This window comes from Rattus norvegicus, chromosome 4 (assembly GCF_021556685.1).
Source record: "Rattus norvegicus strain SHRSP/BbbUtx chromosome 4, alternate assembly SHRSP_T2T, whole genome shotgun sequence".
Classification (NCBI taxonomy): Eukaryota; Metazoa; Chordata; class Mammalia; order Rodentia; family Muridae; genus Rattus; species Rattus norvegicus.
The window spans coordinates 165,066,642-165,092,547 of NC_141537.1; the positions used below are offsets into that span (position 1 = coordinate 165,066,642).

Consider the following 25,906-nt stretch of genomic DNA (forward strand, 5'->3'; position numbering starts at 1 on the left):
AGTTATGACTGACATTTTCAGGCTCAATAACTAATTAGTTTAACAAATCACACCCCTTGAATAACAACACAGGTTTGAAAACTTTTTCAAAAGGGATTTTTATCTTTTAAAATGTGTTTTAATTAATTCTTTCAGTTTTTTGTTTTTGTTTTTTGTTTCGAATTCAAATTTTGCTTGTCAATTTGTTTGTTTGTTTTTGGTTTTGAGAAAGAGCTTCACTATGTAGCCCTGGCTAGCCCAGAACTTGCTATGGCTATGTAGATCAGGTGCTGGATTCAAACTCAAGAATCTGCCTTCCTCTGCCTCTTGGAACTTTGAATTTTTTTATTTTATATTAAAGACAACAGTTCCTTCCTTCCTTCCTTTCTCCCTTCTTTCCTTTTCTCCTCCCCCTCTCTATTCCTTCCTTTTTTCCTTTCCTCTTTTTGTGCATATGTATGTGTGTGTGTGTGTGTGTGTGTGTGTGTGTGTGTATCGCTTAGAGATAAACTTAGCACCTCGTACACCCTAAGCAAGCACTGTCCTAATAAGCTACACACCCAGTCTAGTCATATTTACGTAAGAACTAAGTTGGCCAGCAGAATTAGAAGTTTAAGGCCTGTCAGTTGTGTAGTGAGAATTTGTTTCAAACAAACAAACAAACAAACAAACAAACAAACAAAAACAAAAACAAAAAACAAGGACTGTAGCTCACTGCTAAAGCATTTACATAGCATGCAACAAGGTGCTGGATAGGAGCCTAAGTACTACAGTGTTTTAAAAAATAATTAATTAAATAAGGTTAATGTACTTCTAAGTTTTTGGTAATATGTTTTCATATATATTAGGCTTCAAAGTTGAAAACAGACAGGCATAAAAGCCTATGGGCATATCTATTCCTCAACACAAGAACTTTTAGAATTATTACTTTATACAATTTTAATAAAATACAACCTTCTCGGATTATAATATGCTAATATTTGCATTACTTTCCTCACAGAATTTTTGTCTTTATAAAGATGAATCAAACACTCATAATCTGTTCTACCCTAAATGTTAATTCCCAGCAGAAGAGCAAAGCAAAAAACAGTATGAAGAATACATTTCATTCAAATGAATTGTCATCCATTGAGCAGAGGCAAAAATACCAAAAACATCTTAAGAAGGACAAAAAGACAGCAGAAGACATCACTGGTGTAGGTATGATACTGTATTCAGTAAACACAGGGGATATTGTTGAAAATTCAGGCTAAGGTTAGTTAGATAGTAGGGATATACAAAAAGTGGGCAGAAAGGTTTCTTTCTTCCTTTCCTTTCCTTTCCTTCCCTTCCCTTCCCTTCCCCTTTCCTTTCCTTCCCTTCCCTTCCCTTCCCCTTCCCTTTCCCCCTCCCCTCCCCTCCCCTCCCCTCCCTTCCCTTCCCTGCCTTTCTTTCTTTCTTTCTTTCTTTCTTTCTTTCTTTCTTTCTTTCTTTCTTTCTTTCTTTCTGTCTCTCTCTGTCTCTGACTCTGTCTCTGTCTCTCTCCTCTCCCTCTCCCTCTCTCTCTTTTCTTTATGAACCTAGTCAGAAACACACAAGTTACATTGAAGTATCAGTTTAATCTAGATTATAAGAAAGACCAACTGGTCAACACCATAATGATTAGAGTTATCTAGATTGTTTACATTGTTTGCCGTTAAAGTGAGAATTGCTTTAGCTTTGAATGGAAAAATAAACTGTTGAGAAGTGAAAAATGGTGGAAATAAAATCCCTGGCTATAGAATTATAGAAAATAAAGTATGAAAAACTACTGGATATAGCTGTCTAAGGCATTGGGTTTTGGAATTTTGTTCTGGGGCATTATGAATTTTGTTGGGGTGTTGGGTTTCTGACCTAGGGATAGTATGCAGGAGACTCTTTGAAACTTTACTCTCATAATATACCGAAACAAACAAAAGACGAATGTGTTCTCTTCAGACTTGGAACTCAGAACAAGTTGGATACAAGCAAAGATAAAATCAAATCTTTGTGAAGGTTTCATGCAGTTAAGTAGTATAGGTTATGGCTTATTTCTGGAATGTTCCTCCAGTTATCGCAGGCTTGCCTTAAATGTCTGGAAGATCCAAGCTTAGACAGACAAAGGGAGATTAGGAATTGGCAGAGGCCAATTCATATATTGCTAAATAAGGAAGGAAGGAAAGAAGGAAGGAAGGGAGGAAGGAAGGAAGGGAGGAAGGAAGGAAGGAAAGAAGGAAGGAAGGGAGGAAGGAAGGAAGGGAGGAAGGAAGGAAGGGAGGAAGGAAGGGAGGAACGGAGGAAGGAAGGAAGGAAGGGAGGAAGGGAGGAAGGAAGGAAAGAAAGAAAATTCAAGCTTAAGTGGTGAAGTGCTGAGAACCAGAATGCCACCTTCATCTTCAGTCTTACTTTATTTTTTAAAAGGCAGGGATAATCACAGTGAGGAACGCAGCTAAAACAGAAAGAGTAAAGCAGGAATTACGTTTTCCATAGTAATTCTAGTAGTCTGAAATCTTGCCCCCAAAAGAAAAGAAAGCAAAATCTCACTGCAACGAAGCACAGGCTCCACGGAATGTTTACTTGGAGTATGTCGGTCTTCATTTCTTTCTCCTAAGAAGAGAATGTGTCCAGTCAGTGGGGAGTATTTGGAAGAGAATATTAGCAGCAAGGCCAAAGGAAAGGAAGGTCAAATAGATGAGAAACACTGACCGAGAGGAAGAGGACTTCTGTGTAGCACTGAGCATCCAGGTGAAGTTTGAATTTATTATGGATGTGACTTAGTCCTAGGCTCTTTGCCAGCAGAGAGAAGGCAGAGTTCCTTCAGCTGACCAGTGCTAGACAGGTAGATGCACTAGAACGTGCTGGTAGTGTGGCGACCACCCTCATTCTCAGCTCCATTACTAAGTATCTTCCTTGCATGGCACACAATAAACCTTGATACATGCTTGCTGGGCTAAAGAAAAGAGTCAGGATATATGGAAGTGGAAAAGACTGATCAAAAGCTGTTCATTTGTCTTCTTAATTCAGAATGCAATCACCTATACAGAGAATAATTCAGAGCTAAATTTATGCTTCAAATTGTATTCTTGGTTAGCTCCCTTACCACACAAACCCTCTTCACCCTAAAGAGGGTGGTAGAGAGTAGCGTTTGAGTTCAAATATAAAAAATAAAAGGCTCAGTTCTGTTAATTGATTATTTTAACAAAAAAGCTTTTTACTTCAGTTTCTGTATTATACAACTTGTGAATTACCAAAGTTTTTGACTTATCTTTATTCAGTGGTATTCGTGTTTCCTATATGGACTTCTGAGCTCTGCTTTAAATTAAACATATTAAACTAGTTCTATGGAACTTTGCAGGTACATTAGTTCCATATCATGTGGTGCTCAATAAGCAAATATATACTTGTTGTTCAGGCATTTTTAAAAACTCATGAGCCATTGTTTTAAACCTTAGGTGAAAATATTTAGCAGGCTGGCTATGAGAATCAGAAATCAGTCACTGGAATGCTCTGCTGATGAAGGCAGCCCCTGGAACAACCTTGCCCATCTCCTCACACCCACTGCCAATGCCTTTGATCCCACTCTTGGATTTATCTTCCTCAGGGAATTGCTCCCCTCCGTGGAGGCTCATCTCTAGTGTGCTCTTTGTGGTCTGCCTTCTCCTGATGGCTGTAGCCATGGTGATGACCATTTTCACCACAAGGTGTAAGTGACTCTTGTCCTCCTCTTGGAAAGGTTTTCAGCATCTTATCAAGTTCCTCCCTGGCTCTGGGTACAGCTGGAGTGCTTGTCCGCTATGTGTGGGACATTGTCTTGGATCTCTGGTAGCATCGCCAGAGAACAACAATGAAAACATCTTCATTTTTAAACCTTGTCTCTAAAATTGCTTATTTGTTATTCTAGAACAGAAGTTTTTCTTATTCTGCTAATGTGTAGATATGAAAGAACTAATTGTGATCTTGACTATTTTTGTAGTATCTTCTGAAAGATCATCTTCTAATATTCATCAGGAAGGTAGGTGTTGATTTGCTAGCCTTGGAGCACATACCCAATCAGGAAAACTTGCTTATTGCTTATATTACCTCCATGAGTAGCAGTCTTCATGGGCAAGATACTTCAGAATAACTAAGACACGACAGAATGTTACCCAGACATGAAACAACTAACATTAATATGGGACAGAGGATTTTGGCTAACCAACTGTAACAGAATACATAAGAACTGTTGGTGTATTACATACATCGGAATACAGCAAGAACATTCTTGTGAGATTCCATGGTTTTCTATGGAATAGGATTAATATGAGAACAAATTTTGGAGGGCCATTTCTCCAACAACAACAAAAACAAAATGAACCTAAGGATTATATAAAGGGTTATTTCCACTCTGACTTAGAAAAGCTAATGGTTCAGTAGTGAGAATGAATCAGTGTCAGCAGAAACATGTTCTGCGAAATATAAACGGTCTAAAAGTTCAGATAAAAATAAAAGCAGAAGTATGTGTTTCCAGTTCATGGTCTTATTATAATGAGTTCAATTGTCTTTCGATAGAATATTGTTACAGTGTTGCAAGTGGGCAAGTTCTCTGTTTTAACAAGTGAAAAAGCACAATCTGGGTCTGTGAATCTCTTCAGTAGAGTGACAGGCACTCCTTCTCTAGGACTCCATCATCCCTGCCCAGAGAACTGGGTTTGGTTCAGGTGCAGCTGTTACTACTTCTCCAAGGAAAAGCTAGTTTGGAGAGAGAGTCAGCGTGCCTGCTTGTCCTTCAATTCTAGTCTCATAAGGATGAACAAAGAGGAGATGGTAAGTTCTGCAACTTGAGTCACAAGGCGTGAGATCCCTGTAGAGATAAAATAGTTTAAATAGAATGCCACCTACACTAGTTTAAAATTAGCACTAGATTCATTGTTGAAGGACAAAGCTGCTTTATCTTTTGTGGCACTCTTCATGTCAAGTAGATCTATGTATTATGTGAAAAACATAGGAATAGTGAAATTATTGAGAACCCAAGGATAGAGGATCACAAGTTCAAGACCTGCCTAGGCTACAGAGAGAGTTGAAGGCAAGTCTGGGCAACTTTAAAAAGCCTCTCTTAAAAAATGATGAATACAGCTCAGTGATAAAACATTTGACAAACATGTAGGGCCAGAAGTTCAGTCCTTAGTACCACCAATAAATAATAAATATATAAATTCATAAACATGTGTAAGGAATTCAGAAAGAAACACTTGTTCTCAGTAACAGATTAGCCAGAGAGAAAAGAAAAATAAAACAAGACAAAACAGCTCTGCATAGCCCAACATGATCTAGAAGACCAAATGACAGTGGCAGAGAATTTTTTTCTAACTCCAGCCATGATGTGAGAATAAAGTTAAAGTGTCTACAGTGTGCTTCCCCAATACAGAGCCTCTTTATTAGATGCTTCAAGGTACCACTGTGAAGTGAGTCAAGTGTAAAAACTAAACCTCACTCTTGTCTCAAACTCAACACTATCCTTTTGCTCACTTTGCTTATTTTCCAAATCCCCCACGAGAACAGAAAATTTACACTTTTCCTAGCTTGGGTATGTCTTCTAGTATAGCATCAGGTGTGTGAGGCTGCAGACTTCAGAATCAACATATATAGACGGACTCGACATTTTCAAAGTCACCTCCATAGAACTGATGACGAGAAGGATGCGACCCATAAATATCGTTGTTTTCTCACTTTTAGGATTTCTTCTCTTTGAAGTCTTTCTTTTGGGTTGGAGTTTACTACGATGAAACCAGCAAACAGTGGCTGTGGGACGACCATTCAGTTCTACCCAGTGGGATGTAAGTAGTCACATGGCATCACGTGTTTAGAAAGCAGTCCCCAGACAGATGAAGATTATCCTCACACAATTGTCTTGATACCCTCTTTCCTGGTTTAGATCTACCAACTATCAGTTTCAATAGTCTCTTTCACCCCCACCTCCTCACCCCACCCCAGGAAGGAGCTTTCTTAGCCACCTACTTAGGAAAGGATGGCTTTGCTAGCAACTCCTTTTTATTTGTCTGAGGACAAGTAAACACATCTTTATTTAGCATACATTCCTTTAATTCTAGGGTTCAGGAGCAACCTCCTTAGTTCAGTGTTCTGTCTTTTGGCCTGTCAAGCCAATGACTGCATTATGTAAGATCTAACATCGATTGCAATATGTCATTAATATCCTCCTGGTCTTTAATATTGCATTTGTCATGAGACCAAACGCTGTGGTGCCTATATGTATATTTAGGGGGAGCTATTCACAGTTGGTTTTGCTCTGTTTTCTTTTTCTTTTTTTACTTTTTTACTGTGGCATCACGGATCTAAGGTAGGGCCTTGATTGTGTCAATATCATGCTCCTCTACTGAGCCACACCTCTCTGCCCTACTCAGAGTCTTATTTATTTGTTTACTTTTGAATTTGTTTCTCTTTACTTGGACAACCAATTGGCCTTCTTTGTCCTTAGACTCTTTCTTAGTGAAAATATTAATTGATATTTACAATTGCATACTGATTTGATAACTTTATGGTTAACTACCATTTTCCTGTAAGAATTATGGGTTATAGAAATCCTACATTGGATTTTTAACATTTATATGTAGGGTGGGCAATAGTTATGTCTTCTCTTAGGCATTTGAATGCTATAAAATTTTGTGATAACAGTGGAATTTCTTTCGTTTTAGGTTTTCTGGTCTTGAATCTAGTCCGAAAAACTTCTGTGCATCTTATAAATCAAAAGAAGCCTATTTGGCAGAAAACTGTTCAACCAAACTAATGTACATTTGCAAGAAGTAGCATATATAATCCTATAAGTTCATAAAAGATATGAAAATTAAAGTCTTAATTTTTGTCTGGAGTGCTTACTTTAGGAAGGAAATGTGGCAAATGGTTACTTTTGCTTAAATAAAATTGTATTCAAATATATTTCAGTGTCATTTCTTGTCAATTTTTATGCCAACATATTGATTACATGAATTTTAGAAGATACAGTTATCAATGATTTCTGAATGAAATAATGAGGGAAAGCTGATAAGGTCAGGTTAAAGTGTAGCATATATTCCACCATATAAACCTGCTTCCTTAAAGTGACACTTTGAGACATATTATTAATAGCGTGCTACATGCACGGTCAGGCAAAGAGTGATTGTCAAGTGCCTTGTTTTTCCTCAGCTCCTTCATGCTTTGTCCTCTGTGTCTTGAATGGTCTTGGCAGTTCTACCTCTAGGTCAGTATCTCTAAAACATGATGTTTTTGTCTCTTGCATCTGAAAAAAAATCTGAACCTTAAAACAGCTTTTACCCCAAGAATTTTAAATAACTTCACATTTATATTTTCACAATACACTTTACTGACTTAGAATTCCACTTCCTTAAAGAGTTAGTGGGGAATATTGAGTGTAAAAGAACAGTCACTGGCTTATTTTAGATTGATAGCACTTTTGATGTTTTGACTTTGTTGGAAAAACTGTGCCTAGATTGGGCTATGTGCCTTGCAATCCTGTATTAGATCCCTATTTCGATTTTGAAAGTGCACTTGATCTGACCGCACTGTATTATGCATGTAGCACGCCAGTGTACTCAAAATACAGAAAATGATGGACAAACGGTAATGATGAGATATTATAAAGTGTTAAAACTAAACTTAAAATTTCTACTTTCAATAGTTCTTAATTTAAGATTATGTCCCAGCTAAATTATCACTGAGTGGCATAACCATGTGGCTGACTGATAAACTGGATGATAAGAGTGCGTGGAATTCTTCTGAATCTTTCTCCAGCCTTTGCGTGCTCATTATTTCTGCCCATAGGTAATTTCACCTCTGAGTTCTCTAGAAGACAGTGAAGGGACCCATGGAAAACTGTGACGGGTATTTACAGTCTACTCAATGTTTCATGTTCATTGGGTTATCTTTGTGGTTGACACTTTTTTTTTAAATCTTCCTTTTATAGGGTAAATATTATTATGGGCTCAAACATTTCCTGTGGACACAGGTTGTTAGAATCTCACTAGTGTTGTAGTTACAGTGATAATGATCAACCACAGCCACAAAACAAAGCCTACTTACGGCCCCTTCTTTCTTCCCTACTATGTCTTTGGTTACTTGATCATGGCAGCATTCTACTCCAGTAGCTTTTGAAGTAAGAAGCCAGAGCATTCCTCCTGTCAATCTCAGTCTATTTCTCCCCATCCTTACACCAAGGCTTGGACTGTTGTTTCAGGTGATGGTACTTCTGTTGTTGGAAGTATTTAGCAGTATACAGTGATATATGTCAGGCCTACCTTTTATGTTCATGGAGTGAACTGACCTATTGACTTAAGCTAGACCCAAACAGTGGCTAGGATCCCATCACATTCCAGAGAATTCCTTTACGAGATCATCGCCAAGCCTGGAGCTTCGAGTTCAGCATCTAAGAGTGCTTGCTGTGCTTCCAGAGAACCTGAACTCAGTTTCTAACGCCCAAGTCTGGAGGCTCACAATGGCTGTAGTCTCAGCCCCAGGGGAATCTAATACCTGTAGCCCTCACAAATAATTACTTTCATGTATCATATCCCCACATGTTTTAAAACATAATAAAATTAAATCTTTTTATGGAGTCAGATTTCAAATTCATTGTAGTTATTAATGGCCATTGTCCTGAACCAAGTATGTCAGAAGATACTTGTAGTCTCAGCACTTAGGTTAAGACAGAAGAATTAACTCCTGGACTTCATAGTGAGCTCCAGGAAAGCCTGTGATACAGTGAGACCCTATCTAAAAACAAAGAAACATGTAAATTGACACTCTCCTAAGGCTTCATGCTGAGCTCTTCAGGTGGCCTCCCTGATTCTTTTTTTTTTTTTTAATCTTTATTAACTTGAGTATTTCTTATTTACATTTCGATTATTATTCCCCTTCCTGGTTTTCAGGCCAACATCCCCCTAACTCCTCCCCTCCCCTTCTATATGGGCTTCCCTTCCCCATCCTCTCCCCCCCATTACCGCCCTCCCCCCAACAATCACGTTCACTGGGGGTTCAGTCTTGGCAGAACCAAGGGCTTCCCCTTCCACTGGTGCTCTTACTAGGCTCTTCATTGCTACCTATGAGGTTGGAGCCCAGGGTCAGTCCATGTATAGTCTTTGGGTAGTGGTTTAGTCCCTGGAAGCTCTGGTTGGTTGGCATTGTTGTTCATATGAGGTCTCGAGCCACTTCAAGCTCTTCCAGACCTTTCTCTGATTCCTTCAAAGGGGGTCCCAATCTCAGTTCAGTGGATTGCTGCTGGCATTCGCCTATGTATTTGCTGTATTCTGGCTGTCTCTCAGGAGAGATCTACATCCGGTACCTGTCGGCCTGCACTTCTTTGCTTCATGCATCTTATCTAATTGGGTGGCTGTATATATATGGGCCACATGTGGGGCAGGCTCTGAATGAGTGTTCCTTCTGCCTCTGTTCTAAACTTTGCCTCCCTATTCCCTCGCAAGGGTATTCTTGTTCCCCTTTTAAAGAAGGAGTGAAGCATTCTCATTTTGGTCATCCTTCTTGAGTTTCATGTGTTCTGTGCATCTAGGGTAATTCAAGCATTTGGGCTAATATTCACTTATCAATGAGTGCATACCATGTGTGTTACCTCACTCAGGTAACCAATATTTTCCAGTTCCATCCATTTGCCCATGAATTTCATAAAGTCATTGTTTTTGATAACTGAATAATATTCCATTGTGTAGATGTACCACATTTTCTGTATCCATTCCTCTGTTGAAGGGCATCTGGGTTCTTTCCAGCTTCTGGCTATTATAAATAAGGCTGCTGTGAACATAGTGGGGCATGTGTCTTTGTTATATGCTGGGGCATCTTTTAGGTATATGCCCAAGAGAGAAAAAGCTGGCTCCTCAGGTACTGCAAAGTCCAATTTTCTGAGGAACCTCCAGACTGATTTCCAGAATGGTTTTACCAGTCTGCAATCCCACCAACAATGGAGGAGTGTTCCTCTTTCTCCGCATCCTTGCCAGCATCTGCTGTCACCTGAGTTTTTGATCTTAGCCATTCTCACTGGTGTGAGGTGAAATCTCAGGGTTGTTTTGATTTGCATTTCCCTTATGACTAAAGATGTTGAACATTTCTTTAGGTGTTTCTCAGCCATTCGGCATTCCTCAGCTGTGAATTCTTTGTTTAGCTCTGAACCCCATTTTTAATAGGTTTATTTGTCTCCCTGCGGTCTAACTTCTTGAGTTCTTTGTATGTTTTGGATATAAGCCCTCTATCTGGCCTCCCTGATTCTTAATCTCTGTCTGGGTACTGATGTGCCTTTTGCTCTTAGTTTGGGAATCTTTGTACTTGCCACATTCCATTTTTCTTCTATACAGTTTTCCTTAGCAGACAGTGATCTGCTTAATAAGCTAGAAGACTGCTGAAAGGCAGAAACAGACTCAGTGCTATGGCACTGATACTCATTCCATATAAATGCTTGAGCCTTGGATGTCAAGAACTGACCAATCTGTCAATCCTGCTGTGATATTTCAGAATGAGGACCCAAGGGCACACCAAACTCCCCACAGTTAAACTATTTTCAGTTACACAAGAGGTGAAGAGACACAGCTATTTCAGGAAGCTTTCACATTTGCTTAGATGGCCTCTGTGGTGGACTAACTTAAGAGTTAGGAGTTTACATTTGAGACTGAAATTATAAAGTAAGTTGTATGTGCTGTTTGACTTTGCCTTTATAAACATCTTTATATCCAAAACAATCAAAGAGAATGTGAATATGTTTGTCTAAGTTATCATTATGTCATATTAATCTAGACATTTCCATGAAGAAATCACTCTTGGATAAAATAGTTACCTAGACAGCTCGGCGCTCAGAAGGAATTTCAACATCCCTCTGTAGTATGACATCACTTCTCTTCCAAGGTAAGTAAAGTGTAACTGAACAAGATGTGTGCTGTTGCTTCTGTTTTCTTAATTATCTGTTTAGCTCCTCATGAGATGTGGGTTTCTTGATACTTTTAATTTATCATGAACATGGAAAGCTGTAACGTGTCTGGTTAATATACATGACTAAATCTGCAAACAGTTTTGATACTGTAAAATGATATTTATTGCATTTGTTAAAAATAAGACAGGAGCAAGCGCCCCAACTATGACTGCAAAATTAATACACAGCATACGAGAGGGCAAGTCAAACTTGGTATTGAATTAGAGCAACAAGCACTTCTACTCTGTAAATACTTCCTTGCCTGGTTGGCAGGTACTTGGTGGTCGTTTCTAAAAGGCTTTAAAGAAGTGCAGAGATCGGTCATGGAAAAACAGTCTTAGTAGATTCTTTGAAATTGTCTATGGCAGGGATGAATGACTTGATGCCTAATTAAAATCGTATTAGAATCTTAAACTCCAGGAAGAATGCTTAGAGAAAGGAAGAGTTCCTTGTTTCTGGGTGCATTTGTATGGTGTTCTTTACATATAGATACCATTGAGGATAAACATTTTTCTATCAGTAAAATAGTGGAATGCTGAAATAGTTCATTAAAAGACACTTACAGTCATATACAAATATATATGTATATGTATATATATCCACATTCATGTACATATATATTAAAATGTGACATACAATTCAAACACTAAATTGACATAAAATATATTAAATTTTCCTCCATTGAACCAAACCATTCACACAAAAGTTGGTCAACCTTGGCAAATTTGTACATTTATCCTGCCTTTCCACAATTAAACCATACTTTAGATTAACAAACTATGTAGTAATAATTATTTTCTATACAAACAAATATATTATATGGTCATGATTGCAAAATGTACACACTATGTGTGGTTTTGTACATATGTGCACACATCGACATCTTGAGATGATTGTTACGATCCATTCCTTCTGTTCTGAGTGATTCAGAAGCTCCAGGCCTGAAAGACGGACTCACACCCATGACATTCAGGCCACCCAGAATTTCTGATTCACTGACCACAGGAGGTGTCTATTTAGCCCACTCAGGTGTAAAGCAGAGGAAGGAGTTCATGGATGACTTGTATATAGACAGGAGTAAGCTTGCATAGTTTTCTTTCAGGCATGTGTCTTTTAAAAACAGGAAAACTAATCTATAGCATTAGAAATCAATAGATGCTAAAATACAGAAAGAAGAAGGAAATGACTAGACAGAAAAAAATGGAGAGTGAATTTTGAAAATGTTTTGTTTCTTGGTTTGTAGGCAAGAGAAGGGGAAATTTTCAGAAAAAGGAATATGATTTGATAAATTTATGACTAATAAAAGTAGATAGTAACATATTTTGAAAGATACCAATATTTCTGTGAGAATGCAATGGTCTTAGTCATCAATAAAACACATTTATTCAATTTTCTTAGTCTTTCCTATTTCAATACATATGTATATAAATATATTAGTTGAGACTGACTGAGTTCTCACCTCTGTTTTCCACATACTGAATTAAGAGGTATGTGCCATTGTGCCTGGCAAGAAATGACACTCTGTTTAATTTGAAAACTAACACAGTCTAATGAAAATATGTAATATGTAGGAAGTTTAACAAGAAAAACCCACTAGAGTTTATGAGGCTTTTCATGATCATGTTTACAAGAGACTTGATGGCAGGCCAGAACCTTCCTTTTCAGGAAGCCTCCACAATGGAGTGTGCTTTGCAGCCTAGTGCACAATGGGAAGGCACAGTCTCTACAAGCGCTGAAATAAAAATAAATATCTCCTTTGGAATGCTTCTTACCAAGCCTTTCTACAGTCTTAGGTGTACATGTCTAGTTATAGAAGATACTCCATTGCTCACATCTTCGCTGGGCATTAATTTCCCTTTCTCTGATCTTTTCTCAAGTTTCAAAGACAGAAATTAAAGTCACTACTTGTTTCGAACAAGTTCTCTTTTTTCAAAGGGCAGTATACATAAGACCAGGGGAAGGAGAGGGAAGAGATGAACACTGGGAGAATGCATTATTGTCTGAAACAGATACAGTGAAACTCACTATCCCACTGAGTATTCTGTAAGTCATGAGATGCTCAACACACTACATTCTCTGGTCTCAATGCCAGCATTGCTGAACTGTATCAGATTCTGATATAGGTCCATAAAGGTCAGCGTGGTGATAATTAGTCAGTACTCCCATGTGCGGGAACATTAAGGGTCCCAGCAGTTTTAAGAGAAAAAAGTAAAGGGTATATATAGAGGGGTCTGGACAGTATTTGGCCAATGTTTATCAGATATTGAAGAGAAATGATTGGAGAAGAAAAACTCTTGTGTTGAGTGGAGTTGAGTAGGAGGGATGGCAAGGTGTGAAAACAATTCAGTTATTTGTATACAAAATGGGAGCAAAACCAAGCAGAGTTGGTAGTTTAGAGAGAATTAAAGGACAGGTTAAAAGTATGTATTGGGGAGAGAGAGGGTGGGAAGAGAGAGGGTGGGGAGAGGGAGAGAGATGTGGGAGGAAAGAAAAGTGAGACAACACAATAACATTGAATATTGCTTCCATTCTTTCTGGGTCTTGCCTGCTGTGGTTGGGTTCAGTGATCAGGAACTAAAAACACAGAACAAGTCATGGACATTCCAACCACTCTGTGCTAAAGGTGGGAAATGTTAACCCAGGACATGCAAATTCAAAGAGGTGCTCAGTTTGGGATAAATCCCATGTATGCTTTGGTAAAAGACTGGACATCAAGTTTAAGAAACCTTAGTCAAATCAGCCCTACTATGCCTCAGTTTTCCCACTATCGAATTTGGTATTTTCTTTATTAAGCCACCCAAAGCACGTAATTTAACAGATAATATATGATTTAAAATGTGCTTAACACAAAGTAAATAAGGGCTTTTTATTATAAAGGTGGAAATTCTGTGTGGGATTTTATGATACTAAGTGAATTTGCCATAGTTTATACACCTTGATTCTATTTTCTAAATTGCTCTTAGGGACAACTTTGATATCTGTACATTGAAAACAATCTCTGCCTAACCTTATTTTGCTGTAGTGTTTTGTGGCAAAATGAAAAGAATGAATTTTCTCTGTGCAGGGCTTCCTGGGTCTTGTTCAAAGCTTGTGGTCTTTCTTCTGCTCATTCCTACACTGCGTCCGTGTGCCACCAATAGATGATTTGATAGCATCACCACAACACACAGTGTTTCTTCCTCTTTTAATGCTTACTGTCTCCTCCTTAGCTTCCTGCTCAGATCCGTGATCCACACCGTTCTTTACAAAGCACAAACACATCTCTGCACCATCCTTGGAACATCACTTCTCATGGCAGGTACGTGTGCCCCTGTCAGCATATGTAATAGTAACGATAAAATAATAACCAGGAAGGATGCCTCATGGATGAACTAGTTTCAAGACAGTTTTAAAAAAATAATACAGAAAGTACATAATCAGCAGTAGATATTTTTAGACTTTCCATGCTTTGATGCTTTCTGTGTTCACTGTTTTCTCAATTCTGTGTTTTGAAACTCGAACATGATTTTATGAATCCTTTGTAAACCTTTCCTAACTGAGTTAGGAAGTGTTGTCTATTAGGCATGATGTTAAATTCAGAATAAAACAGAAATGAAATTGATGAACTCACATCATATTTCTAACACAGGAATAAAAATGGCCGAATAATAAGGACACTTACAAGTTTATAAATTTTCTTTCTGTGTTGTGGCCTTGCAAAATCACTCAGGTTCACTGATCTTGTGTACTGTTGTTAGTGGTAGAGCTATTTTTTAACAGTGTTATGTTACTAATACAGATTCTTCTAATACTGAAATATCTTAGCAAGTGATTTTGAATATGACCTGACATTATGTTGAGAAAACAGAAATTCAAAGGCTGGCTTTGTGTCATAATTCAAGGTGCTGAGAACTGAACACAGATCCTCAATGAAACAGAAAGTAAAAGACTGGCTTTGTGTCATATTTCCAGGTGCCATGAACTAAATCTAGATCCTCAATCTGTACTTGGTATGGAACCTCCCACCAGATTAGGTCTAGAGGGTGCCCCTTTATTTTCCTGCAGGACGCAACAAGCCACCAGTCAAAACATGGTCTGCAATCAAAGGGAACATATTCTGTGATGCTAGTCTCCTGACAAGGACGGAATATGATAAATAACAGACTCTAGGTCTTGACAATATTTTGCTTGATTTCGAGTGGGCACTTACTAACTTTACACCTTAAGAAAATAGCATTGTGATTGACTCCTTTTTTATCATCTAGTACAGAATTTTTTTATTCATGCCATTCTTGAGAGAAAACAATGCCAATTAAGCAAGCCCACCAAGCATCATGACCAAGCATCATGACCAAGCATCATGACCGCTTGTGGATCTATTCCAACTGTAGAGATAAGTCTCACTGCAGATCTAAAGAGTGAGTAGTAAACGATTCTAATGAGGTGGAGAGTGTATGAATAACCTCATCAAAGAACAAGGCACACCACTTCAAAAGATTGCTAATGGGTGGTGTTCTGAAGGAACGTATTCGTTCTCCAGTGAAACACTGGAGAGCTGTCTATGCTATCGCAGGAAGAAGTCTTCGGGTTCATTCTTACTGATTTCTGTTCTTAAGAACGTCATCTTCTATGTTTGTATTTTAATCTGTTAGTCATTAATCGATGTGTCTGTTATTTTTCTATAGTTTCTAGGATCACTCGATGGAGGTTGATGTCCATGTTCTTTGGAATAAAATGTCTTTTCTTGATAGTTGCTTTGGGAGTTTTGGTGAAAAATTGTAAGTGTTTCTAAGGCAAGTCTATAGAAAAAAATTCAACATTGTGATGAAATAATTTAATAATAAACATCTAATTTCTCTAATGTGCAATATTTTATTTCACAAATACATGTCAAACTAAGCAAATTTATAATAATTTCTTATAGCATTTACTATACAGAACATTCAATCGACACCTTCTTCAACCCCGATAGTAGAATTCCAGAAAGGTAGGTTTTATTTCTTTTTTTTTTCATGTACAGCAGCATGGTTTCACTGAGTAAAATGGTCTCATTTTATTGATCTGTAGTAAAAAATAAATAAAATTATATCGAGTCATGCATGTAAGCCAGTTTAAGAGATACTTTATGTGAACACGACATAGAGCAGAGGCTCACTTTTTCCTCAGAATTTTAGAAGTTTTGGTAGGTGGTCATCTGGGCCTGTCATTCTTGCACCTAAACTGAAACATTGTGTCATGGTGGAAGCTTGTGTGGGTACAGAGCCACTCATGTCCTAGTAGCTAGAAACCAAAAGAGAGGAAGGAGAAAATGAAGAGGAGAGTTTCCATTCTTTATGGAAGAGCCTCCCTGAGTACTCTGAAAAGAACCACTGTATTCTTCATTTAAAAGGTGGCTTGGCTGCCTCATCACAAGTTGGATGTGAATGGGTCCAAAGTCAAGTCATAATTTTCACGAAAAGGGAAGATATTAGTCTGAAGTAGTACGTACACGTTTCTTTCTTAATGAGTGTTCATGGACAGCTAAGTGACAATGTACATTACAGACAAATATTATTTTGTATTTGCTAACAACCTATGCTTTCATACTCTTTCCTTTCTTCTGCTTCTATAATTCAGAATACAGTGTAGACATCTGTAATAATAGACCTTACTCATAAAGGATAGGGTCAAACTATTTTAATATTCTTTTTCAAATGCTCCTTAAGCTTATAGCCTTCTGATCACACAGTTAATTTTTATCTTATGCCAACTTTAGTGCCATTTATGTGATAAAGATTTGAGTGCCTACTATGTGTCATGATGTTTATTACCAAGGAAGAGAGGTGCTGAGGATACACTGTCACCCCTAACCTGTCAATCAGACTATTGGCTTATGTATTGGCTTACACATACTCATTTTTTTTTTTTTTTTTTTTTTTTGGAGCTGGGGACCGAACCCAGGGCCTTGCGCTTCCTAGGTAAGCGCTCTACCACTGAGCTAAATCCCCAGCCCCACACATACTCATTTTTATTTTATTTATGTTATTTTTTTAAATTTTTTTATCTTTATTAACTTGAGTATTTCTTATTTACATTTCGATTGTTATTCCCCTTCCCAGATTCTGGGCCAACATCCCCCTAACCCCTCCCCCTCTCCAAAGAAAATATCTGAACACATAAAAATTCTTTTAAAGTACTGTGTACCTTTGTTTGACTCAAGGAATTGGAAGAGTGCCATCCCTGTGAGTCTTTTTCTTCTAGTTACTCTTACATTCACAGCCATTCTCTGCTGTGGGTTCATTCTCAAAGCTGTTCTTCTGACTCCAGTCCTGTCCTGTTCTCTGCTATAGGACGAATTTCTTTTCTTTTCTCATCTAGTTATAACACAACATAATGAAGGATTGAGAATGTTGTCATTTTGAATCTATCTTTAGGATACCCTTTCCACGAGAGGCATAGTGTTTGGATGAATAGTGCTGTAATGTGACATGTATAACACGCTCTGAAGGATTGGCTGCAGAAAAAAAGAAATGAATAGTGAACAGATAATCTTTGATGATGTGTTTTTTCTATTAGTTTCTAAATGCTGTGCTTGCCTGGAAAAGTGGATTGGGCATCAATGCAGTTGTTACTTTATTTCCAAAGAAGAAAAGTCCTGGAAAGGAAGCAGAGAGTTTTGTGCTTCTCAGAATTCCAGTCTTCTTCAGCTCCAAACCAGAAATGAATTGGCAAGTAGTTCATTGTTTATCACATTCTTTCTCACTTACGAATATGAGCTACCTGACTAAACTGATCACTCTCACCTAAGTCTTTATTACCACATAGACAATGATGGTTCTGCCTGAGCTCATGATCATCAGTTTGATATGCCTTAAAATATACACTAGAAAACCTACAAAAAGTCTTCAATGATTTGTATTATAGGGGTTAATACTTTAATAGATTAGGAGCTAATGTGCAAACACCCCAACTTTTCCAGAATTAGTAGACTAATATTTTTAACTGTGCCAAAAGGACACAAAGAGGAACTTTTATTTATTTATTAACATTTCAAATGTTATTCCATTTCCTGGTTTCCTGGCTATAAGCCCCCCTATCCCATCCCTCTCCCCTTCTTCTGTAAGGATGTTCCCCCTGCCCCCCATTCTTCTACAGTGGGGGATCCAGCCTTGGTAGAACCCAGGGCTTCTCCTCCCATTGGTGCCCAACAAGGCCTTCCTCTGCTACGTATGTAGCTGGAGTCATGAGTCTGTCCATATATAGTCTTTGGGTAGTGGTTTAGTCCCTGGGAGCTCTGGTTGGTTGGTATTATTGTTCTTATGGGGTTGCAAGCTCCTCCAGCTCCTCCTTTCTCTAATTCCTCCAATGGGGGTCTGATCTCAGTTCAATGGTTTGTTGCTAGCATTCACCTCTGTATTTGAAATGCTCTGGCTGTGCCTCTTAGGAGCCAGCTATACCAGGCTCCTGTCAGCATGCACTTCTTAGCTTCATCAATATTATCTAGATTTTGTGTCTGTATGTGTGTGTGTGTGTGTGTGTGTGTGTGTGTGTGTGTGTATGTATGTATATATATATATATGTACATACATATATATATATATGTATATACATATATATATATATATATATATATATATATATATATATATATATATATATGGGCTGTACATCCATGTGGGGCAGGTTCTGAATGGCCACTCCTTCAGTCTCTACTCCAAACTTTGTCTCCATATCCCCTCCTATGAATATTTTTGTTCCCCCTTTTAAGAAGGACTGAAGCATCCCCACTTTGGTCGTTCTTTTTCTTGAGCTTCATGTTGTCTGTGGGTTGTATCTTGGGTAATTTGAGCTTTTGGGCTAATATTCACTTATCAGTGTGTGCATACCATGTGTGTATTTCTGTGATTGGGTTACCTCACTCAGGATGATATCTTCTAGTTGCATCCATTTGCCTATGAATTTTATGAAGTCATTGGTTTTGACAGCTGAGTAGTACTCTATTGTGTACCACATTTTCTGTATCCATTCCTCCGTTGAAGGACATCTGGGTTCTTTTCAGCTTTTGGTAATTATAAATAAGGCTGTTATGAACATAGTGGAGCATGTGTCTTCATTGAATGTTGGAGCATCTTTTGGGTATATATGCCCAGGAGAGGTATAGCTGGGTCCAGTGCAATGTTCAGTTTTCTGAGGAGTGTCCAGACTGATTTCCAGAGTGGTTGTGCCAGTTTGCAATCCCACCAACAGTGGAAGAGTGCTCAAGAGGAACTTTTAACCATGATTTATTGGAGCAGAATACACAACCTCATGCATATGCTATATGGCTTTTTTGCTATCTTTCTGGAGTGTAATGTAAAACAGTAATGGACTATATGATCATAAAGTTATTCAAATAATTTCTGTTATTATTGTGTGTGTTATAGGAATTGAACCTAGGAACTGAGGCATGTCAGCCAAACACTCTACCATTTTTTTTAAATTTACTATGTGCTTTGAGACAGAGGCAGGTATCCCCGGCTTTCCTTTAAGCTCCTTTTATAGCCTCCAAAATGAGCCTCGGCTTCAGCCTTCTAAGCACCAGGGATTATAGGCTTGTACCACCAGACTCATCTTGGAAATAACGAAGTTCTTACAATGAAATTCTCAAGTCTGTGCCCTGCTCAGGTTGAAGAAGTTACAAGATGCTGGTACTGGGCTCACATTTGATCTTTGATCCCACGAAGGAACTATAACACAGGATGAAAGTCTCATCCTCTTTATGATAATTTTCATCTTTCAAGAAGCAAGATTTTGTAGTTTTTTTCTACATTAGTGAATGGCCTCATAACCGAGAACTTTAAGGCCTGTCATAATGCCCCCCAAATCAGAAATTCAGAATGATTTCAACTCGTATCTGAATCTTATTCTAAATGCTTTTAAAGTATGTTGATCTCAGAGCATACTCAAATTTGATTAACTTGTTTTTTCTGTCTCTAAGTAGAGTTTTATGAGCTCCAGTCAAGCCTTTTTCTGGATTGGAATCCACTATAATGAAGAAAGAAGTGCCTGGCTATGGGAGGATGGCACATTTCCCTCAAAAGATTTGTAAGTTTCTGGTTATTGAGGATTTTTGAGGTATATTTTGTGAATTTATCCTAGCTATGGTTATTGAAAACTCACAGTCAAGAGACTCAGAAATACAAATATCTTGTGTGGAGCATGAGAATATATACAATCCTAAGGGAACAGCAGACGGCTGTCACTGTTCTACCCATAACATTCAAGTTTATTCTCAAGGGATATGAACATTGAGGGCCTGATATCATCAGAGAATTTTAGTCTTTTCCTTACTGTAACATAATAGGAACACCATATGTGTCTATGAATGCTCTTAGAAACAGGCAAGCCCAGAGAACACAGCACATACATTTTTGTTGCTTTGGTGGATCCCCCCCTTTATTTTTACTATCTTCAAATATTCAGCAGTTATTTTCTGTATAAATGTTATCCTTGGATCTCATTCACAAACATGAGATCTAGAGACTCATATCATGACAAAGTTTGTGTTTATGCCCTTTCCCCTAGATTAGGTCAACTAATAAATGTATATCTATGCACATATATACATATGTCTGTATTATACATAATAGATTTTCTTTTATACAGTGTAATCTGATAACAGCTTTCTCCTAACTCCTCCCAGCTTTTACCCCTTCAAATACTATACACGTTACAGTTAAGGGCAGCCCCTATTATGCCCAGCAGTAGTTGACAAATAAGCAAGTTTGGTGGTATTTTTGTAGGGTGTTTTGCTTTGTTTTGAATGCTTTCTTAGGGCACTTTTTCTTTAATCTTTTAGATATTATGCTTTCCAACGTTGTTTTTATGGGTTTTCTGTGTCTGTTAATGTGTACACCTCAGCATCTGCATACATTTCTTGGGCTTTTACTCTGGTTCTTTTATTTTTGCTTGTTTCTTTGTTTGTTTTGCCCAACTCATATTCTTAACCAAACAGAAGACCAACATATTGTCAAATCATTTCTGGCAAGGCATAGTAGTATATACCTTTAATTCCTACACTGTACAGGCAGAGGCAGGCATATTTCTTTGAGTTTGAAGCAGTCCTGGTCTACCTAGTGAGATTCAGGTCAGCCAACACTGGGTACCGAGACTTTATCTCAAAAAGCAAAACTAACAACTCAACGATTTCTGACAGAGTGGAACAGTCTGCAAATAAACGCATAGCAAAACCACACCTAGAATCACATTCTGTGGTGTTAGTGCTAGGGGCCAGTGAGAAAGAGTAATTGAGTTTCATGTAGCATTTCAGAAGTGTGAAAGTTGAGGCTGAAAGGCAACCAAAGAAGACCAAACAAAATCCCAAGCCACTCAGTAACTGTTTCCCTCAAGTGGTTTCCCACATTCTGAGTTAATAAAAACAACTGTAAACATCCTTCTGTTTTACTTATGTTAACATTTTCTTCTTTGTTACAGATTTCCAGAGTTCTCAAAGTTCAGGCAAGACCACTGCATTGGTTATAGTATAAGCAGAGAAATTTCTTCTGAATCCTGTGAAAATAAAAACCGTTTTATCTGTAAGCAACTGCCTACTTAAATGTTTCTTAAGGCAAAGGATATGAACAAGAAAGGTCCAGGGTTACTAAAAGTAGTAACAGCTCTCAGTGTTACTACGTTTTTATCTTGCATCTGCAGGATTTCTGTTCACTAACATATCATTTTCATACATTTGAACCTAAGTAATTTATGCTTGATTACTTTTTCACACTTGTTTATGAAATTCAGGTGAATAAAAATAGAGATTTTATAAATATTTTGATTTAGGAAATATAATTTTTTTCACATATTTCTGTAAAGTTTTCTTGGAAACATTAAATAAAATTTATTCCAAACCAAGTCATACGTATCCCTGTGGTTTCAGTGTTTGTATCTGGCAATGAGTTTGAGGGACATGATCACTTCACAACAGTAATTCCAGTCAACTATGAGCACAGGGGCAAGTCTTTTCATCTCTTGGTATCTTCTTCATTTTTCCTTCAGTATTTCAAGGTTTTCATTTTAGAAGCCTTATATACCTTGGTCAACTAGTTTTTTTGTTAAATATCGTGAAAAGATTTGTATTCCTACTTTCATTTTCCATACATTCTTTAGGAATATTTAGAAAAGCTACTGATTATTTTATTGATTTTGTGTCCTGATGTACACTGAAGGTGCTTCTCCTATTCAAATTTTTTTGATAATGTTGTTATGATCTTTCACATATGGAAACATACCTTCTGCAGATGGATGTGGTTTGATTTATTCTTTTTCTAAGTGTATATCTTTTATTTTCCCTGAACAATGTTTATGATTTCAAGCACTATATTACATTGTAGAGACCCTTACCCCATTCCTGATTTTAAATGAAACAATGTCAAAATATCTCTGTTTATTGTCATTTTGGCCATAGGTTTGTCATGTATTAAGACACATATTATAATGAAGTATGATCCTGATATTTCTCATTTATCTAGGTTTTGTTTTATAATGGGAAGTTGATCTTTGACAAAGGCCTTTTCTGCATTTTTACAATGAGAACAGTCCAAAAAGTCTGTGAAAAATAACAGATTACTTGATTTCAGTATGTATTTGCTAAGAAAGTTAAAAATTGATAACCCGGAAGGGGCGGCACAGGTCTTCCTGGTTGCTGCCACCGCAGAGAGCCCGTGGGCAGCACCACGCGAGCAAACTTGAGCCTCGGGACCACAGGTAAGACCAACTTGTCTGCTGCAAGAAAGCTGCCAGGTGAAATTGGGACACACAGAGGCAGAATTCCTCTAGGACCGGGCACGTCCTGTGTTTACCGGAAGTCCCACACCCGCGGATCCCGGCCCGCAGCAGCTCTCTGCTCCCAGACCCCGTGGGAAAGAGACCTCACCACCTGGTCAGGTGGGCACTCCTGAGGCTGCAGAGCGGAAGAGACCACCAACACTGCTCACCCCTGCCCACATCCCTGGCCCAAGAGGAAACTGTATAAGGCCTCTGGGCTCCCGTGGGGGAGGGCCCAGGAGCGGCAGGACCGCTGCCTCAGACACCGCCGGAACCTGAAGGAAACAGACCTGATAAACAGTTCTCTGCACCCAAATCCCGTGGGAGGGAGAGCTAAACCTTCAGAGAGGCAGACACACCTGGGAAACCAGAAGAGACTGCTCTCTGTACATACATCTCGGACGCCAGAGGAAAACACCAAAGGCCATCTGGAACCCTGGTGCACTGAAGCTCCCGGAAGGGGCGGCGCATATCTTCCTGGTTGCTGCCGCTGCAGAGAGCCCCTGGGCAGCACCCCACGAGCAAACTTGAGCCTCGGGACTACAGGTAAGACCAACTTTTCTGCTGCAAGAAAGCTGCCTGGTGAACTCAAGACACAGGCCCACAGGAACAGCTGAAGACCTGTAGAGAGGAAAAACTACACGCCCGAAAGCAGAACACTCTGTCCCCATAACTGACTGAAAGAGAGGAAAACAGGTCTACAGCACTCCTGACACACAGGCTTATAGGACAGTCTAGCCACTGTCAGAACTAGCAGAACAAAGTAACACTAGAGATAATCTGATGGCAAGAGGCAAGCGCAGGAACCCAAGCAACAGAAACCAAGACTACATGGCATCATCGGAGCCCAATTCTCCCACCAAAACAAACATGGAATATCCAAACACACCAGAAAAGCAAGATCTAGTTTCAAAATCATATTTGATCATGATGCTGGAGGACTTCAAGAAAGACGTGAAGAACTCCCTTAGGGAAACACAGGAAAACATTAATAAACAAGTAGAAGCCTACAGAGAGGAATCGCAAAATTCCCTGAAAGAATCGCAAAAATCCCTGAAAGAATTCCAGGAAAACACAATCAAACAGTTGAAGGAATTAAAAATGGAAATAGAAGCAATCAAGAAAGAACACATGGAAACAACCCTGGATATAGAACACCAAAAGTAGAGACAAGGAGCTGTAGATACAAGCTTCACCAACAGAATACAAGAGATGGAAGAGAGAATCTCAGGAGCAGAAGATTCCATAGAAATCATTGACTCAACTGTCAAAGATAATGTAAAGCAGAAAAAGCTACTGGTCCAAAACATACAGGAAATCCAGGACTCAATGAGAAGATCAAACCTAAGGATAATAGGTATGGAAGAGAGTGAAGACTCCCAGCTCAAAGGACCAGTAAATATCTTCAATAGAATCATAGAAGAAAACTTCCCTAACCTAAAAAAAGAGATACCCATAGGCATACAAGAAGCCTACAGAACTCCAAATAGATTGGACCAGAAAAGAAACACCTCCCGTCACATAATAGTCAAAACACCAAATGCACAAAATAAAGAAAGAATATTAAAAGCAGTAAGGGAAAAAGGTCAAGTAACATATAAAGGCAGACCTACCAGAATCACACCAGACTTCTCGCCAGAAATTATGAAGGCCAGAAGATCCTGGACTGATGTCATACAGACCCTAAGAGAGCACAAATGCAAGCCCAGGTTACTGTATCCTGCAAAACTCTCAATTAACATAGATGGAGAAACCAAGATATTCCATGACAAAACCAAATTTACACAATATCTTTCTACAAATCCAGCACTACAAAGGATAATAAATGGTAAAGCCCAACATAAGGAGGCAAGCTATACCCTAGAAGAAGCAAGAAACTAATCGTCTTGGCAACAAAACAAAGAGAATGAAAGCACACAAACATAACCTCACATCCAAATATGAATATAACGGGAAGCAATAATCACTATTCCTTAATATCTCTCAACATCAATGGCCTCAACTCCCCAATAAAAAGACATAGATTAACAAACTGGATACGCAACGAGGACCCTGCATTCTGCTGCCTACAGGAAACACACCTCAGAGACAAAGACAGACATTACCTCAGAGTGAAAGGCTGGAAAACAACTTTCCAAGCAAATGGTCAGAAGAAGCAAGTTGGAGTAGCCATTCTAATATCAAATAAAATCAATTTTCAACTAAAAGTCATCAAAAGAGATAAGGAAGGACACTTCATATTCATCAAAGGAAAAATCCACCAAGATGAACTCTCAATCCTAAATATCTATGCTCCAAATACAAGGGCACCTACATACATAAAAGAAACCTTACTAAAGCTCAAAACACACATTGCACCTCACACAATAATAGTGGGAGATTTCAACACCCCACTCTCATCAATGGACAGATCATGGAAACAGAAAATAAACAGAGACATAGATAGACTAAGAGAAGTCATGAGCCAAATGTACTTAACGGTATTTATAGAACATTCTATCCTAAAGCAAAAGGATATACCTTCTTCTCAGCTCCTCATGGTACTTTCTCCAAAACTGACCATATAATTGGTCAAAAAACGGGCCTCAACAGGTACAGAAAGATAGAAATAATCCCATGCGTGCTATCGGACCACCATGGCCTAAAACTGGTCTTCAATAACAATCAAGGAAGAATGCCCACATATACTTGGAAATTGAACAATGCTCTACTCAATGATAACCTGGTCAAGGAAGAAATAAAGAAAGAAATTAAAAACTTTTTAGAATTTAATGAAAATGAAGGTACAACATACTCAAACTTATGGGACACAATGAAAGCTGTGCTAAGAGGAAAACTCATAGCGCTGAGTGCCTGCAGAAAGAAACAGGAAAGAGCATATGTCAGCAGCTTGACAGCACACCTAAAAGCTCTAGAACAAAAGGAAGCAAATACACCCAGGAGGAGTAGAAGGCAGGAAATAATCAAACTCAGAGTGGAAATCAACCAAGTAGAAACAAAAAGGACCATAGAAAGAATCAACAGAACCAAAAGTTGGTTCTTTGAGAAAATCAACAAGATAGATAAACCCTTAGCCAGACTAACGAGAGGACACAGAGAGTGTGTCCAAATTAACAAAATCAGAAATGAAAAGGGAGACATAACAACAGATTCAGAGGAAATTAAAAAAATCATCAGATTTACTATAAAAACCTATATTCAACAAAACTTGAA

General features: G+C 38.4%; 2 protein-coding genes across 15 annotated transcripts in view; both read left to right on the forward strand.

Moving 5' to 3' along the window:
* The window catches only part of Klre1 (killer cell lectin like receptor E1), an 8,071-nt gene extending 1,165 nt beyond the window's left edge, over positions 1 to 6,906 (forward strand). The window contains exons 2-8 of one of the 11 annotated variants that reach the window (XM_087657033.1): positions 1,047 to 1,179; positions 2,589 to 2,721; positions 3,578 to 3,679; positions 3,950 to 3,988; positions 4,634 to 4,779; positions 5,689 to 5,789; positions 6,666 to 6,906. In XM_087657033.1, coding sequence (XP_087513159.1) covers positions 3,640 to 3,679; positions 3,950 to 3,988; positions 4,634 to 4,779; positions 5,689 to 5,789; positions 6,666 to 6,777 — 438 coding nt within the window. In that variant the 5' untranslated portion in view covers positions 1,047 to 1,179; positions 2,589 to 2,721; positions 3,578 to 3,639 and the 3' untranslated portion in view covers positions 6,778 to 6,906. Of the gene's footprint in view, positions 1 to 979; positions 1,180 to 2,588; positions 2,722 to 3,428; positions 3,680 to 3,949; positions 3,989 to 4,633; positions 4,780 to 5,688; positions 5,790 to 6,665 lie in introns of all 11 variants that reach the window. The other 10 variants (XM_087657032.1, XM_087657030.1, XM_087657027.1 and 7 more) reach the window with 10 other exon arrangements.
* A 3,080-nt stretch (positions 6,907 to 9,986) lies between these two features.
* Klrd1 (killer cell lectin like receptor D1) lies at positions 9,987 to 21,785 on the forward strand. Of its 4 annotated transcripts, none has more exons than XR_015685309.1 (8): positions 9,987 to 10,646; positions 10,759 to 10,866; positions 14,140 to 14,228; positions 15,595 to 15,687; positions 15,834 to 15,896; positions 17,465 to 17,616; positions 19,866 to 19,972; positions 21,362 to 21,781. XR_015685309.1 is itself a non-coding variant. In XM_087656072.1 (8 exons), exons 3-8 carry the CDS (start codon positions 14,222 to 14,224, stop codon positions 21,480 to 21,482), a joined length of 471 nt encoding a protein of 156 aa, XP_087512198.1. In that variant the 5' UTR covers positions 9,987 to 10,646; positions 10,759 to 10,866; positions 14,140 to 14,221; the 3' UTR covers positions 21,483 to 21,781. The 4 variants fall into 4 exon arrangements, 2 of the variants coding, with proteins under 2 accessions (XP_087512198.1, NP_036877.1); XR_015685310.1 differs by having other exon boundaries at positions 17,534 to 17,616; XM_087656072.1 differs by having other exon boundaries at positions 17,534 to 17,616; positions 19,869 to 19,972.
* The last annotated feature ends 4,121 nt before the right edge of the window (positions 21,786 to 25,906 follow it).